The sequence below is a fragment of the Pollicipes pollicipes genome, unplaced genomic scaffold (assembly GCF_011947565.3).
Source record: "Pollicipes pollicipes isolate AB1234 unplaced genomic scaffold, Ppol_2.1 Scaffold_6686;HRSCAF=7923_pilon_pilon_pilon, whole genome shotgun sequence".
NCBI lineage: Eukaryota > Metazoa > Arthropoda > Thecostraca > Pollicipedomorpha > Pollicipedidae > Pollicipes > Pollicipes pollicipes.
The window spans coordinates 39,400,858-39,414,746 of record NW_023596921.1 but is presented as its reverse complement, the minus strand read 5'-3'; the positions used below and the strand labels follow the sequence as shown (position 1 = coordinate 39,414,746).

Below are 13,889 nucleotides of genomic sequence, written 5' to 3'. Positions count from 1 at the left end.
GGTCCGGGCCGGCTCCCGTGCCGCGGCTGATAGGCACGACCAGGCGGTGTGGCGGGCTCCAGCACACCAGTCCGGGGCCGGCTCCCAAGCCGCGGTTGACAGGCACTACCCGCCGGTGTGGCGGACCCCAGCACACCGGTCCGGGGCCGGCGGCACCCGGGCCGCGGCTGACAGGCATTGACCTGCCGGTGTGGCGGCTCCAGCACACGGGCCCGGGGCCGGCTCCCGTGCCGAGGCTGACGATAATCAGCTGTTTCAAAGCGCCGGCACGGCCTGTCAATAACGTCGTGGGGAAAGGAACACGTGGTGAACGGCCGTTACAAAGCGGCGGACAATGGCCACTGTCTTGTTCGGTGGCGTCGGCCCTCCGCGGGCCGTGACTGCAACGGACCGTCAGGCCCCACCCCCACCCCTCCTCTGCTGCCAGAGGGCAGGCTGTGGCGGCCCCCCTCCTCTGCTGCCAGAGGGCAGGCTGTGGCAGTGCCCCACCCCACCCTACTGCTGCCAGGAGCAGGCCGTGGCGGTGCCCCACCCACCCTACTCTGCTGCCCGAGGGCAGGCTATGGCAGTGCCCCACCCCCACCCCTACTCTGCTGCCGGAGGGCAGGCTGTGGCAGTGCCCCACCCCCACCCCTACTCTGCTGCCGAGGGCAGGCCGTGGGTGCCCCACCCGTACTCTGCTGCGAGAGGGCAGGCTATGGCAGTGCCCCACCCCCACCCCTACTCTGCTGCCAGAGGGCAGGCTGTGGCAGTGCCCCACCCCCACCCCTACTCTGCTGCCCGAGGGCAGGCTATGGCAGTGCCCCACCCCCACCCCTACTCTGCTGCCAGGGGGCAGGCGTGGCGGTGCCCCACCCACTCTGCTGCCGAGAGGGCAGGCTATGGCAGTGCCCCACCCCCACCCTACTCTGCTGCGGAGGGCAGGCTATGGCAGTGCCCCACCCACCCTACTCTGCTGCCGGAGGGCAGGCTATGGCAGTGCCCCACCCCCACCCTACTCTGCTGCCAGAGGGCAGGGTGGCGTGCACCCACCCTACTGCTGCAGGGGCAGGTGACAGTGCCCCACCCCACCCCTACTCTGCTGCCAGAGGGCAGGCTATGGCAATGCCCCACCCTCAGCTCTACTCTGCTGCCAGAGGGCAGGCTATGGCAGAGACTGTTGAATGAGGCGGAGAGGCGGTCCGGGTTAGGACGCGTGGGTTGAAAGTTTTGCTCACCCTCGCCGGCCAGCCTCTGGCATGTGATAAAGCGCCACAACTGCCTCACCTGTCATAATGCACCACGATCGCCTCGCCTGTCATAGTGCAGCAACACCCGTCAGCCGCGCGCTAAGTCATAATGACGGGCGACGCACCGCCAGCGGAACAACGCAGCGCCGACCAAGCCGACACGGCTATGACAACACTGTTATTGTCGACCAGCCTTTGCTTTTTATTTGGGCGGTTCCATTCCGTCCATATCGCGGACTGTGTGCCCTGCGGATGTGGTAAAGTTTGCTTTTAGACCAATCCATCATGAACGTGTTCGGTCCGGTATGAAACTGCTAATGCATGTTTGCATTAGCCGGTTTGTTGAATGCCGTTAAAAATAGTTCTTACCGCTGCGTTGACGGGCCCATGCTGGCGAGAGTGTCTACATGTGTTTGCAAAGTTGTTCGCAGATCATGCATGGTTGATGACGGCCACGTCTGAAACAGTCATGGATACAGCGCCGTTGAAATGAATGGTTTGTTGGCGAGGGCGCTGGGTCATTATCTTTCGTGTTATAACTTCGGCAGCTCGTTGTGTTCAGTTGTCAGGAGGCCCCTTGCATGCAGGGCACCTGACCATAGCCGAGTTTAGCTGGCTACCGTTAAGGATCACCGAAAAGCTCTAATTCACTGACCTAGTTGGAAATGCAGAATTAGGGCGACATCATCAAGAAGCAAAGCAGGAGCAGGACGGGAACATCGCGAATGTCCGATCACACCCATCGCCAGGCGCGGCGAGCGACAGAGCAAGCGGATAGAGCGTGCTAATGCGAACCAACGCTGCGGGATGCGGAACCTGCTCTCTCTTCTGAGTCTGTGTCACCTAAACGTGTTGTGTTATTCCATCTGCTATCCTCCATCGGTCTGCTTCCACTTCCCCTTTTCCATTCTTCCCTGTCCGTGACGTAGATTGACTTCAAATGCCTGAGAGCCACCAATTCAATACTGTTTTTTGACAGTGGGCGCGGGCGCCAAGGAACTAGTTGTTACTTTGATAGCGCGAACCACCGTGGCACAGGCACCGCCAGGTTGGAGAATGGGACACATGTGCCCATTCAACTGATGTTCTCGAACACACAAACACGACAAATAGCCTAATTATCAAACAAAAGGTGAAAACCACTGGATTGCTTGTTGTTAACCAATAAATTCAGAACCCTTATCTTGCACCATAAGCAACCATAGCACCATTGTGTCTAAGCACCATGCATTTGACCAATTAAGACACTTTGCCAATGCTCCAGCAGTTTCCAACAAGTGTAGCTTTGTCATCGGCCATCTTTCCATATGCGTTTTGTTTTTGTAACAGTCATTATTGTAAACAGAAGATCTGTCACCGAATGCATGTTTTGGGTAACGGTCATTATTGTTAACAGAAGATCTGCCACCGAAGGCATTTTTTTGGTAAGTCATTATTGCAAACAGAAGATCTGTTACCGAAGGCATTTTTTGGTAACAGTCATTACTGTAAACAAGATCTGCCACCGGAGGCATTTTTACGCTTAATTCTACTTCCCCGACAAGAATAAGCAAGCAACAAGCAGATGCACAAGATCAAATAATATTTGATGGAAATTTCGCACTGACAATTTTGTTCAAGTTCTTTATGATGGTGAAGTACGGCGACGCATTGTTAAAGCAGCGTGGTCAGCACCAGTATTTGTAAAAGATACCGGTCTCAGACCTCGACAAATAGAGCTAGGATTGTGTTATCCCTTCACAAGCGTGAATGACTTTTTGATCATTGAGTTCAAACTGCAGCCCGTTTGGCCCCTTTTAATAAAATACACATCACAATAAGATATCCAGGAGCTTCCACCACTCTAATTTGATTTCTCTGAAACACTTGGGCGCCAATCTGCCACACGGAGGCCTAGCGAGCAGCTGGCATCGACAGGCCGGGATAATAGCCGCCAGATTCTTCGCGGCCACGGGTATTGGCCTCGCTCATCTGACGTGGATAGGAGCTTAGAAGGCCTCCATCCACTTACACGCGCTCAGACGGGTGGACAGACGCAAATAGTGGGAATTAAACCCTTGTTCATTGCAGTTATTACCATGCAACGACGTAGGGGTAGCGCTAAACATCCAGGAAGCGAAGGGACGTATGGCCGTCGGCCCTTTCAACGCTTGAATTAAAACTCAAGCGAATCTGAACTAGACTTGGAATGAGCTAGTCTGAAAAACTGCGATCTAGATCAACCAGATTTTTTAACATGGTGGCTAACAAACTCATTCCTATACCAGGAGCAAACTGTCCACACATTCTGCGAAATAAACAGAGGGATTTGCAGACCACAGGTAAGCGTTGCGTTATTGCATCCGGTCCGAAGGTGTTTGGATGTCTTTCGGTGGGACTCCATTGATCTAAGTCAGTTTGGGCTATGATAAGATGTGATGACACTTGGAGACCAAAAATTGATTAAACTGAAAGCCTATCTTGGCCGATTCGGTTTTCAGTGGTTCTCTGGTCAAGAAAATTGGGAATATTTTAGTTTTATGTTAATTTCAAATTGTTGTGATTATTGAATAAGTAAGAAAGAAGAACAGCTTTGCAGAGAGACCCACCTCGTCTTATGACTTAATGATGTGCTTTAAACACATGCCTGATGACTCACAAGTTCTGATAGAATGAAGAAACATGGCGCGGCATATCCTCAAAAGTTACAACGAAAGCAAAACATATGCGATGTGAATAAATATCCGTCCCAACTTCGTGGGTAGCACTACAGATCGGCATGACAAAAAAAAAGAGAAAAACGAGGTGAAATACACTGCAAGGGTCAATACAATCCTAATTGCATACTCTGAATTGAAATTAGCAAGACAAGCGTTCAAGTTCCTCAGTGTATCAATCAATTAAAACATAATAGCCTGCTGATAAAACACGAAAAACCCCTGTCACATCAACCCGTCCTGGCGATGCAGCCCCATTGTCGTCTATTCATACTGCACAAACATATCAGTGCGTCTCTTTGAAAACGGGCCGTACCAAGCAGTCGTAAACCCCTCCTAAAATACAGAGTTATCCATTGAGGCGCTTGAAGCCAGGATGCTGAGAAGATGAACAGCATTGAGAGCCGATATCCTTTTCTTCTGCCAAATATTATACTCACATGAATAAACATCCCATGACGCCACGCCATTCAAAATGTGTTTCGAACGAAGGTGAAAGAGCTTTCAGACCGAAGATGGTTTGTAGTGGCAAACTCGCTGTTCACTTGAGCTTGTTTTCATGCTTAATGTTTAACGGTTGGTTTGCAGCTGATCCTATTTGTTCTTATTACAATATATTTTTGCACCCTGCATAATATGTGGTCATGCGGGGAATGGTGGTCAGTGTATCTTCACACTTTTATAACAGTTCTTACGTGCATTGAAATGCCAATGAAATAATTAGATGAACATGAAATATAGCATGTTTGCACGCTATCCACCGCTTCACCCGACGGATAGCTGCCTCACTATTTATAACATACACGATTCCAGTAAATGCGACACGTGTTCTGGGCAGAACGAATCAATGTCCCACAAGTGTCCTGGGCAGAACGAATCAATGTCCCAAATGCTTTAATGCTGCACGATTGGGAAGAATTTCTGAGCCAGTGTACACATGGATTTAGGATTGCAACTAACCATTAAGTCGATAATCCTAGCAAAAGTGTGGCTTCCTATTCATTTGGAGGGAGAGGGACTTCAGCTCCCCACACTTAGTGCTCCACCCTCCCTCGCTAACTTTGAAAAGGAAGTAGGTGGATTAATGAAGCTCATTTGTTGACTATTTTGGGGGTAAGTTAAGCTGTTTTTCACTGTTCAGTCCCCGCACCCCAACTCACGTTGCGAAACTACGTCCCTGAATGCGAAGCCAACAAGGTGGATATCGTGCCCACTGTCCAGATGCTCTATTTATGTGTTTTATGTTAGATAAACACTATATGTGACTCTGCAGGTAGTCAAGTGCTCTCCCACAGCTACCAGCTTTCATCAATTTATTGGTGCATTCCAGTAGAAAAATACATAACTCCCTGCTGTGCACGCGCCCAGCCGGCTTGGCGGAAGAGCCAGCCTCCGGCCGGTGACCCGTGGTCACGTGATCAGAGCGTGACCCACCGCTACGGGGTTCGCCGGCCACCGTCTGCCGCCGCCGGCGCCAACGGGTCCTCAGTGACAAGCCTTGACCCTGCCATGTGATTGGCTGTCGCCTAGCAGGCACGAGGGCAACAGCCAATTCCCGTTTGGTCGGTACGGCACCATTGACGTTACGTCGGTACGGCACCATTGACGTTACGTCGGTACGGCACCATTGACGTTACGTCGGTACGGCACCATTGACGTTACGTCGGTACGGCACCATTGACGTTACGTCGGTACGGCACCATTGACGTTACGTCGCGTGCTTGACCCTGAGAGAGGAATCAATGTGCTTATTGCGCTGGGTGCGATACACGCCGGCACGAGACAACGCCCCAACATCGACCTGCCGGACGATGACACAGCACTGGCGTAACAAATCAGATGACTGGATGTCGCGTAAATGGACTCGCCTTGTCGAGCTTCTTAAGAATAGCGAACGAGCACCACGACACCACGGGCTACCGCGGTGCCGCGTGTGGAGCTGTATGAGCTGTCAGATCGCCGCTGACTGCTGTCAGTCACCTTATTGAGCTGGGCTGAAGCGCTCAGACTGCACGGCTCGCTGGGCGGGTGACGGACGGGTTTTTGGCGGGCAAATCTGGAGTATTTGCGATCAGTGTTCATTGCAATTTAAGACCGTATGAACAAGTCAGCAATAACGGTCAAATTTTGAGGTGCATGTACGAGGTCTGATCCTTGAAGTACATGTTTTGAACACATGGCTGGTTGCGCACAAGATCCTGTAAGATAAAGTAACGTGGTGTGACATATCTTCCGACTTGCAGTCAAGGCTGATCAGATGCCATGCGAATCAAACACAGCCTCAGCTTTGTGGGCAGCGCTATTGATGGACATAGGTGGCGGTAGAAAGCAAATGTCATGCGTGCGTACTATCTCGTATTTGACATTGTGTGCTTTGCCCTGGTGTATAGACGCAAGCACATATGCATAACAATACAAAAGACCAAGCATACAAGTGGCATGGTACAAGCTTCGAAGGTGGCATCAACCCAGCGTGTTCTACTGGTGTGTACATGTGTTAATGTGTTATGGTCGCCATGTCACGTGGTCGGCCGGCGGCCAGCCATGTGTCAAGTGACTGCACCCGCCTGTCATGTTTTAATCATGTTATGTCACGTGCCTGTGCACCCGGCTATCATGTGATGATCATGTCATGTCATGTGACTGCATGCCCGGCTGTCATGTTTTAATCATGTCATGTCATGTGTCTGTGCACCCGGCTGTCATGTGATGATCATGTCATGTCATGTGACTGTGCACCCGGCTGTCATGTGCTAATCATGTCATGTCGCCTGACTGTGCGCCCAGCTGGCATGTGATGGTCATTTCATATCATATGACTGTGTGCCCGGCTGTCGTGTGAGGATCATGCCACGTCACGCGACTGCACCCCACTGTCACATGATGATGATGGGCTGCGATGTGACGTCATATGATAACTGCACCCGGCTGGCCAGGTACAGGCGGCCGCCGTGGCCAACACCGTTCCCCGAGGATTGGCCGCGACGTGGTGAGAGGCGGCGCCGGCAGCGACGCGTGATGACGCGGACCCCCAACAGCTGAGTATCATGCGTGGCTGTACGGTGACGAATGGCAGATGTAAAAAGCTGCTTGTTTCGTTCATTTGTATGCTTGGAATTGCGCAATTTTATGTGAAGTATGAACCATTACGCAAATCGGTCGTTTTTGGACTCATGGCCAAATCGGCCAATTTGTTGACACAATGCTCTTGTGCGCGTTGGCACCAGTTTGGGAAAAAATTGGAATTGGTCGCGTCTGATATCACCAGTCGCTAGATTCTGTCACATCTGACGTCACCAATCGCTAGGCTCCGTGATGTCTGGCACCGGGTCAGTAGCGTATAGGGCGGTTTGACCTTGCTAACCCGCTCCCGGGCAGGGGAAGGGGAAGTTAACTTCCCCAAAGGTTTTTGAGTGGAGGTTAAAAAAAAAGAGCGCTCGCAGCAACAACACATTGTCAACACCTATTCACTTATCAATTTGGAATCCTTTTTAAATTTTGATCTACCAAGATCAGTGGCTTAAGTCAGGTCAAGGACGTAAGCCTCTAAAAATACTTTGACCACCCACAACTTTTTGTGGGACATTTGCCATTGTTCAAACTTGTTACAGTAATAGGACTTGACAGCATCGACAGCTTGTTCATTTCAGATCTTTCGAGACGGGCGGGGTCAGTGACTTAAAGCCCAGTGAATTTTTGCTGTGCTCTGTAAATAAGTCAACTTTGTACGTATTTTGTGTAGTTTACGTGTTTTCATATGGGACAGGGATAAGTGTAATGCCTAAACAGAGGACATGGTTCCTGGCTCGGAATCGTTGTTTTAGACACAGACGCTCACGTGCCAGGGCGCTGTTTTAGACACAGACGCTCACGTGCCAGGTCTGCAGTATTTTATGAAGTTCCGTCGTTCTCGGTGTCTGGGTTGCTCAATACTGTCATGGCATAATAGCGCACGTGCCATTTCCCAGGACGCAAAGGCTTTCGTTCCCATCTACACATGTTTGAGGCCGCGCCAGGAGGTCGTAAATATCCTCAGAATTGCATGAAACAATGAAGAAAACAAACAAAAAATCTGACTTGTCCAAAGCCATGAACGCTCTACAAAATACGTTATGAATGCACTGATTACGCAATCATTGGTTTTGTTATGACTAACCCCGACGTTTTCGATGATTAGCGGTTGACATTAAATGACACAGGATAATTTGCCGAGGATTACTAGGAAGCAGCGCAGCCGTGTGTGTAGAGCGGTGTTGGTCGCGAACATGCAGATACTTACAGATCTTTGGAAACATATCCTGTGCTTTGGCTGTCGCCTGAACCTTTGCACTCTCAGCAAACCAAAACTAAAAAATGCGTGTTACTTTTGAGTTGTCATCTTGCAGTGCTTCAAAAGGGCAACCGAACGCAGAGCTGATCGAAGCTGGAACGTGACAGATGTAGGTTAAGAGCCATGTTCCAATGAACATTATATTTACATTTCTTTCTGGCCTTTTCTGTCCTTTTTATCCTTTTTCCTTTGGATTCTTTCTGATGTGTTGTTCTAGTTTTGGAAAGTGGAACCTGATATTGAACGTTTAGAGCCATTTCGATTGAGTACCATTTAGTATCATTGTGGCAGTGACATTGCGTGACATTGAGTGATTTGAGTGAGATTTAGATGGCATGGATTGTTTGAATTACGAATCACAATGTTAAAGTGTGTCAGTTAATGAACTTCTGCAGTGTTCCGCATCTTGGGTGATGGTACGAACCGATTGTTAAATAATTTTAGTCAAATGCCTAGATGCCAAATACCAGCGTAAGTAATGCATTCGTATTTTCATATGATATGAAAATAGCTTGAGGCAGGGACGCGGCCAGGTAAGGGGTCCAGGCCCTCCTACCCTCAAGTCCGGATTTTTCCTTCACCATAGAAACCTTCCGACAGAAAGTTAAAAATCGGCGTGGTGCGTGATCATCGAGCTCCGGGCCCCTTTCTTAAAAAGTTCTGGCTGCGCCTTTGGCTCAAGGGCTCATCAGACGTGGGTGGAAAACAATATGTGTACCCGTAAGGCATGTACATTTTGTCCACCATCATTCGAGTTGTTGGGATCAAGGCACGCTAACACTTCGGAACTTTTGACGTGATATGTGTTTCATCATTTTGCAATGATCTCTTTTCAAAATGGACTGAGCACGCATAGCCTAGGATGTATCTGGGGACCGATATGCAGCTTTATGCAGCCACGTATCACAAATCCAGCGATGCAATTCAGATGAAACGATTCTATATGACGCCAGAAACTGCCTGCATTTGTGAACTCCCCCGGTTCTAGTCTCGGTGATATAAATGCACGCTTTTACCAGCCGTTCTAATTAACCAACAGTCGACAGCACTTAATGCTTTTAACCGGTTGTCTCTATGTCTGCTTTTGGTGTAAAGACTTCACGGCTGGTGAACAATACAGTGGTTTAAGGCTGGTTACGATCAGTGTGTCATCAAGAGCGTTGCCATGAAGCCATATGTTTGCGGAACTGTGCCCTTACACCTTGATGATTCAGAACAAAAATGTGCTTTTTGTGACCGGCATCACTAGCAACTTTACTTACCGCAGTCATCAAATGACCTGACATGAAATGCACTCAAACAAACTCTGGCTCTCTGACTCTTCATTGCTTTCACTCGTAAAGGGTATAGTACACCATTTTGCAGTCGCATCTGACCAATGGAAAAACTGTTGGAACGATGTTTTCCGCAATCGCCATTCGTCACGAAAACCACTTGACGTCGTATGGGCGCCCTCCGGGACGGCTGAGCCGAACGCGCTCCATTCGCAGATTGGATGAGATGTTTTGTCGATCGGCCTAGAGCGGCAGCGAAAAGGTGTAGTATGGCTTGATGCGAACAAAGCTGGCAAGGCAGAAAGCGCACAGAAATGTTTCTGTATTCAAGGCGTAAAGATACGCCGCACATTCTTGCAGTGAGCTCCAGAAACTACGGCGCTCATGTTGGACCCAGAGGCCTTAGGTCGAGCCGAAATCCAATCCGGGCTTCCCACATGGGAGTACGCGTCATTACTGAACCGGCGTGACGGGACGTCGTGGTGCAAGTCAGGAGTTCGTACCGACGGGGAGTTATGGGCTCCGCCGCCGGGGTACCACATTCTGAACTCGTGGAGGAGCTAACATTATGCCTGTGCAGCGTTGCGTAAAAAGCTAACCCGTGGATCGTGATCGAAACCATGAGGAAAGGAACAGGCCTGACGCGCAGCAAGCGTTTTCTTTCACATTACGTAAGGGCGAGGTCCATCACCTTCGTGGGCTTTCTTTTGTCCGGTTCTAAAAACGTAATTAGTATCTTGACCTGTGATTTGATCTTAAAATAGGTGAATCAATAAAAGTGCTCAGCCGTTTTGTTTCACCTACCAGCCGTTACATGTCACATTCGTTTTGCCACAGATTGGTTGCATGCATGCAGCCCGCAATAAGTGATTGCACATTCTAGAAACGCTCCAGGCTGAAGCCCACTGCTTTTTAAATTTCTTTCAGGGCTCACGTAAAACTTAACAGCTGAACTGCCGTGCTGCGTGACTATTTTTCAATACATACCTTTCTTAATATTTGAAATTGAAGAATGCAACACGATCCATTGATAAGAATGATGCAGCACGAACATTACGTACCTTTTCGCTTGTGCAGTAGTATGGTCCACATCCGTTCGGCACAGACACATTTAAACGAAAATATTCTTGCAGGCCAAACGCACACCCAACGGATGATCAGACAAAGCCGTATTCTCTATCGCACCATCAGACAATTTCAAAATCGATGTACCTCAGCATAATTCGTGTAAGTAGGATCAACCGAACCCGCTATAATCATAATATCACTCAAATTGGCACCAAGGAAGATAACTTGACGTCATAGCTTACTGATGACGTCAAACCACAGAATAATCACGTGTTCTGCTGTTGTCCTGTCGTCACAGCTGCAGCTCTCAGGGGCCGCAAACGCCCTCACCTGGCCCGGCTCCCAGCTCCGTGTCATGGCAGCTGCATCCCTCAGGAGCCGCAGACGCCCTGACCTGAACCGGTCCCAGCTCCGAGTCATGGCAGCTGCAGCTCTCAGAGGCTGCAGGACGCCCTCACCTGGCCCGGCTCCCCCCAGCTCCGTGTCATGGCAGCTGCAGCTCTCAGAGGCCGCGGACGCCCTCACCTGGCCCGGATCCCAGCTCCGCGTCATGGCAGCTGCAGCTCTCAGAGGCCGCGGACGCCCTCACCTGGCCCGGCTCCCAGCTCGTGTCGTCCCCGACGGTCGACAGCGCGACTCGGTGGCACACTGCCGACGGCCGCTGCCGCCGACCCCGACGCCGGTCAGCGCGCGCCGCCCCCCTGGGAAGAGGGCGGGGTTGGGGAGCACTCAGCATCGGCGGGCCCCAGAGGTTATGGGAGGGCAGCTCACTTTGATCTGCCGGATGGCGCCAGAAATCAAATGACCGCAAGATTCGATAGAAGCGTGTCGCCCTGCTTGGTGAGTTAAAGGATGGCGTGTGCGCGGTTTTCCAGCCGTGTTTTTCCATCCGTGGTGCTCCCATGTGGTCATCATTGCCGGTGATGCTCTGTGAAAGTGAAAAGGTGGCTAGTTTCAGATGAAGATGATAATGAGAGCCATGAAGAGACATGTTGCGTCGGCGCGAAACGTAAAGCATTTTTCACCATGACAAACGTCAGCCCGCAGAAGTGGTTTAGTTTGTCCCACAAGGATGTTCAGCGGCGAAACGCCTTGTACCTGGTTTTCATGTCGGCAATGTCCGGGTTCAGACCCCTCTGCGAGCTGTGATGCAGTTCTCCGTCATAACATAGGTCATAATTGTGGTTGCAGCACTTGCCTCGAGAAACCATGGCAGTTCAAGTCGCATATAAAACACGTAAAGTTTGAAAAATCCGCGCACTGAAAAAATAATGGGTCTCCATGCATCAATTCGTAATTCGTACGCAAAATTCATAAAAAGACCCAGGAACTTAGTTCCAGTCACACAAGCGTGCGATAAATTCCGGAAAATGGCCTTAAACTATGTCCCTAGAGCTAATTATACATAAGAAGCTAGCAGAAGCGTTAAACAACAACGGGTGACACTTGCCATCTTGCTGCAGCCGAAATTTGAAGACGTTTCTGGGTATCTGAACCGCTTTTGGTTCAACGACGAGGCCCACCGCCACCTCAGTTGGGCAATGAGCATGTAGATGCCGTGTATGGGCCCCAGAGCTACCAGACATCGTTCGGAGAGCCCGCTGAACAGCTCGAAACTGACAGCGTGGTACGCCATGACTTTCAACGACTCTCTGGACTTTTTCCAATGTGAAGATGAATTCAAGGCAACTGCCAACAAGCAGTGGTACGTCGGCAGTTGGAGCGCTTCTGGAGACAGCTGGGGCAAGACCCCGAGGGTGAAATGGAGAACATCTAGTTCCAGCATAACGGGGCGATTTCATACACGTAAGGGTGAACCTGATCTCCTCGGAGGACTCCTTCGGAGAGCGCATCATCCGCTGAGAGACGGACGTTCCGCGGTTGGCCATTATCCAGATCTGACAACTTTTTGATGACTGTATATGGGGATCCCTGGGATATTGCGTCTGCAGGAAAAGTCTTCAGGATGACCATAATGGGGTCATCAAATCGGCCAGGGGTGCGCAAGATGATACCTGACTAGTCTGCCAGGGTTATCGATGAAGCGCGCAGAACTCTACCTTCATAGAAAAGAGAGTCACCTTGAGTATGTCCCTTATTAGTTTCCGTAGTGATAGCCAATTGAGAACAACCCACGTCACTCTATTGTGTGATACATCCTTTGCATGCATACTTTTATGAAAAGAGCTTGTCATTTCAGAAAAGTGAAATCCGCGCACATTCATTCGACCCTGTTATATCTAACCGGATGTTCTTCGTAACGAAAAATGTATGGAATTAGTTCGAAACTTTGTTTCCATAAAAAACGCCTTTAGATGAGGGCTAGAATACGGGACCTGATACTTGCCTAGCATGCCCCAAGATATGGTTCCCCACCTCCCTTAACCCGGCATTGGCCGGGCTCCTCAGCGGCATACCTTTGACCGGAAGTTGGCAGATTCGACCTCCTGCTTATTTAAAGAACCGCCTGGCCGAATTTAAAAAATCGAATAGCAATCGATAGAGCCGTAGCGCGCGGTCTCAGACCACACAACAAAGTTAAATTTTGTGTGCATTAAGGTCCCAGGTCAGGTCAAATTCTTAGCATGCTGCTTTGGAATATCTGCCCGATCCCACGACGCATTTTATTTAAATATACACCCCGCGCCAGGCCTAAAGCCAGGGTCACGTCGCATGCAAATGAGAGCTGAAAGCTTCATTTATCTTTATATGTTTATTCTGGTCTCTTTGTTTCCGTCATATTTGAACCACCTGAACGCAAAGTGGGAGAGCTTAGCCGCAATTATGCGTACCAGATACGTGAGCAAGAGCTGTTACCTGTTCATAAACTGTATAAGGTCAAGGTCAACTGACTGACCGCGGTGGTAAACAAGTGGTTCGATGCTCGTTGATGGTGTGATTTGTTATGGAAAGCCGGACTATCCAATTAGGTGCCCGCGTACCATTCGTTTGTGCGATAGGAAACAGTTCTTCTTACATGTTTGATGTGGTAAAGTGTGGTAGCTGGAGGACCAAGATCATATCAGGTCAACCTCATCAAAAATGAGTAATTTAAAAAGTCCTGGCCCGATGTCAATGCCTGGAACGGCGTTCAATACCTCTGCTCCAAGCGATCGCGTACAAACGACAATAAAAGTGATGACGATATATTTGTTCTTTTCTCGCGACCATTGACACATAAAATCGGTTTTCACGTTGTTTTCAACCAACGCAACGCTTCGCGACCAGATATCATTCAACCCCGCCGCCAGTCACGTGGTCGTTGGTTTGCGTGTGAAACTGGTACACGGCT

The 13,889-nt window shown here is 49.9% G+C and overlaps 1 protein-coding gene across 1 annotated transcript in view; it reads right to left on the bottom strand.

Annotated features, from left to right (window-relative positions):
* LOC119108295 (leucine-rich repeat-containing protein 26-like) overlaps positions 1 to 10,954 on the bottom strand; it is a 30,717-nt gene extending 19,763 nt beyond the window's left edge. The window contains exon 1 of the mRNA XM_037231871.1: positions 10,928 to 10,954. Coding sequence (XP_037087766.1) covers positions 10,928 to 10,954 — 27 coding nt within the window. The remainder of the gene's footprint in view (positions 1 to 10,927) is intronic.
* Between the last annotated feature and the right edge of the window lie 2,935 nt (positions 10,955 to 13,889).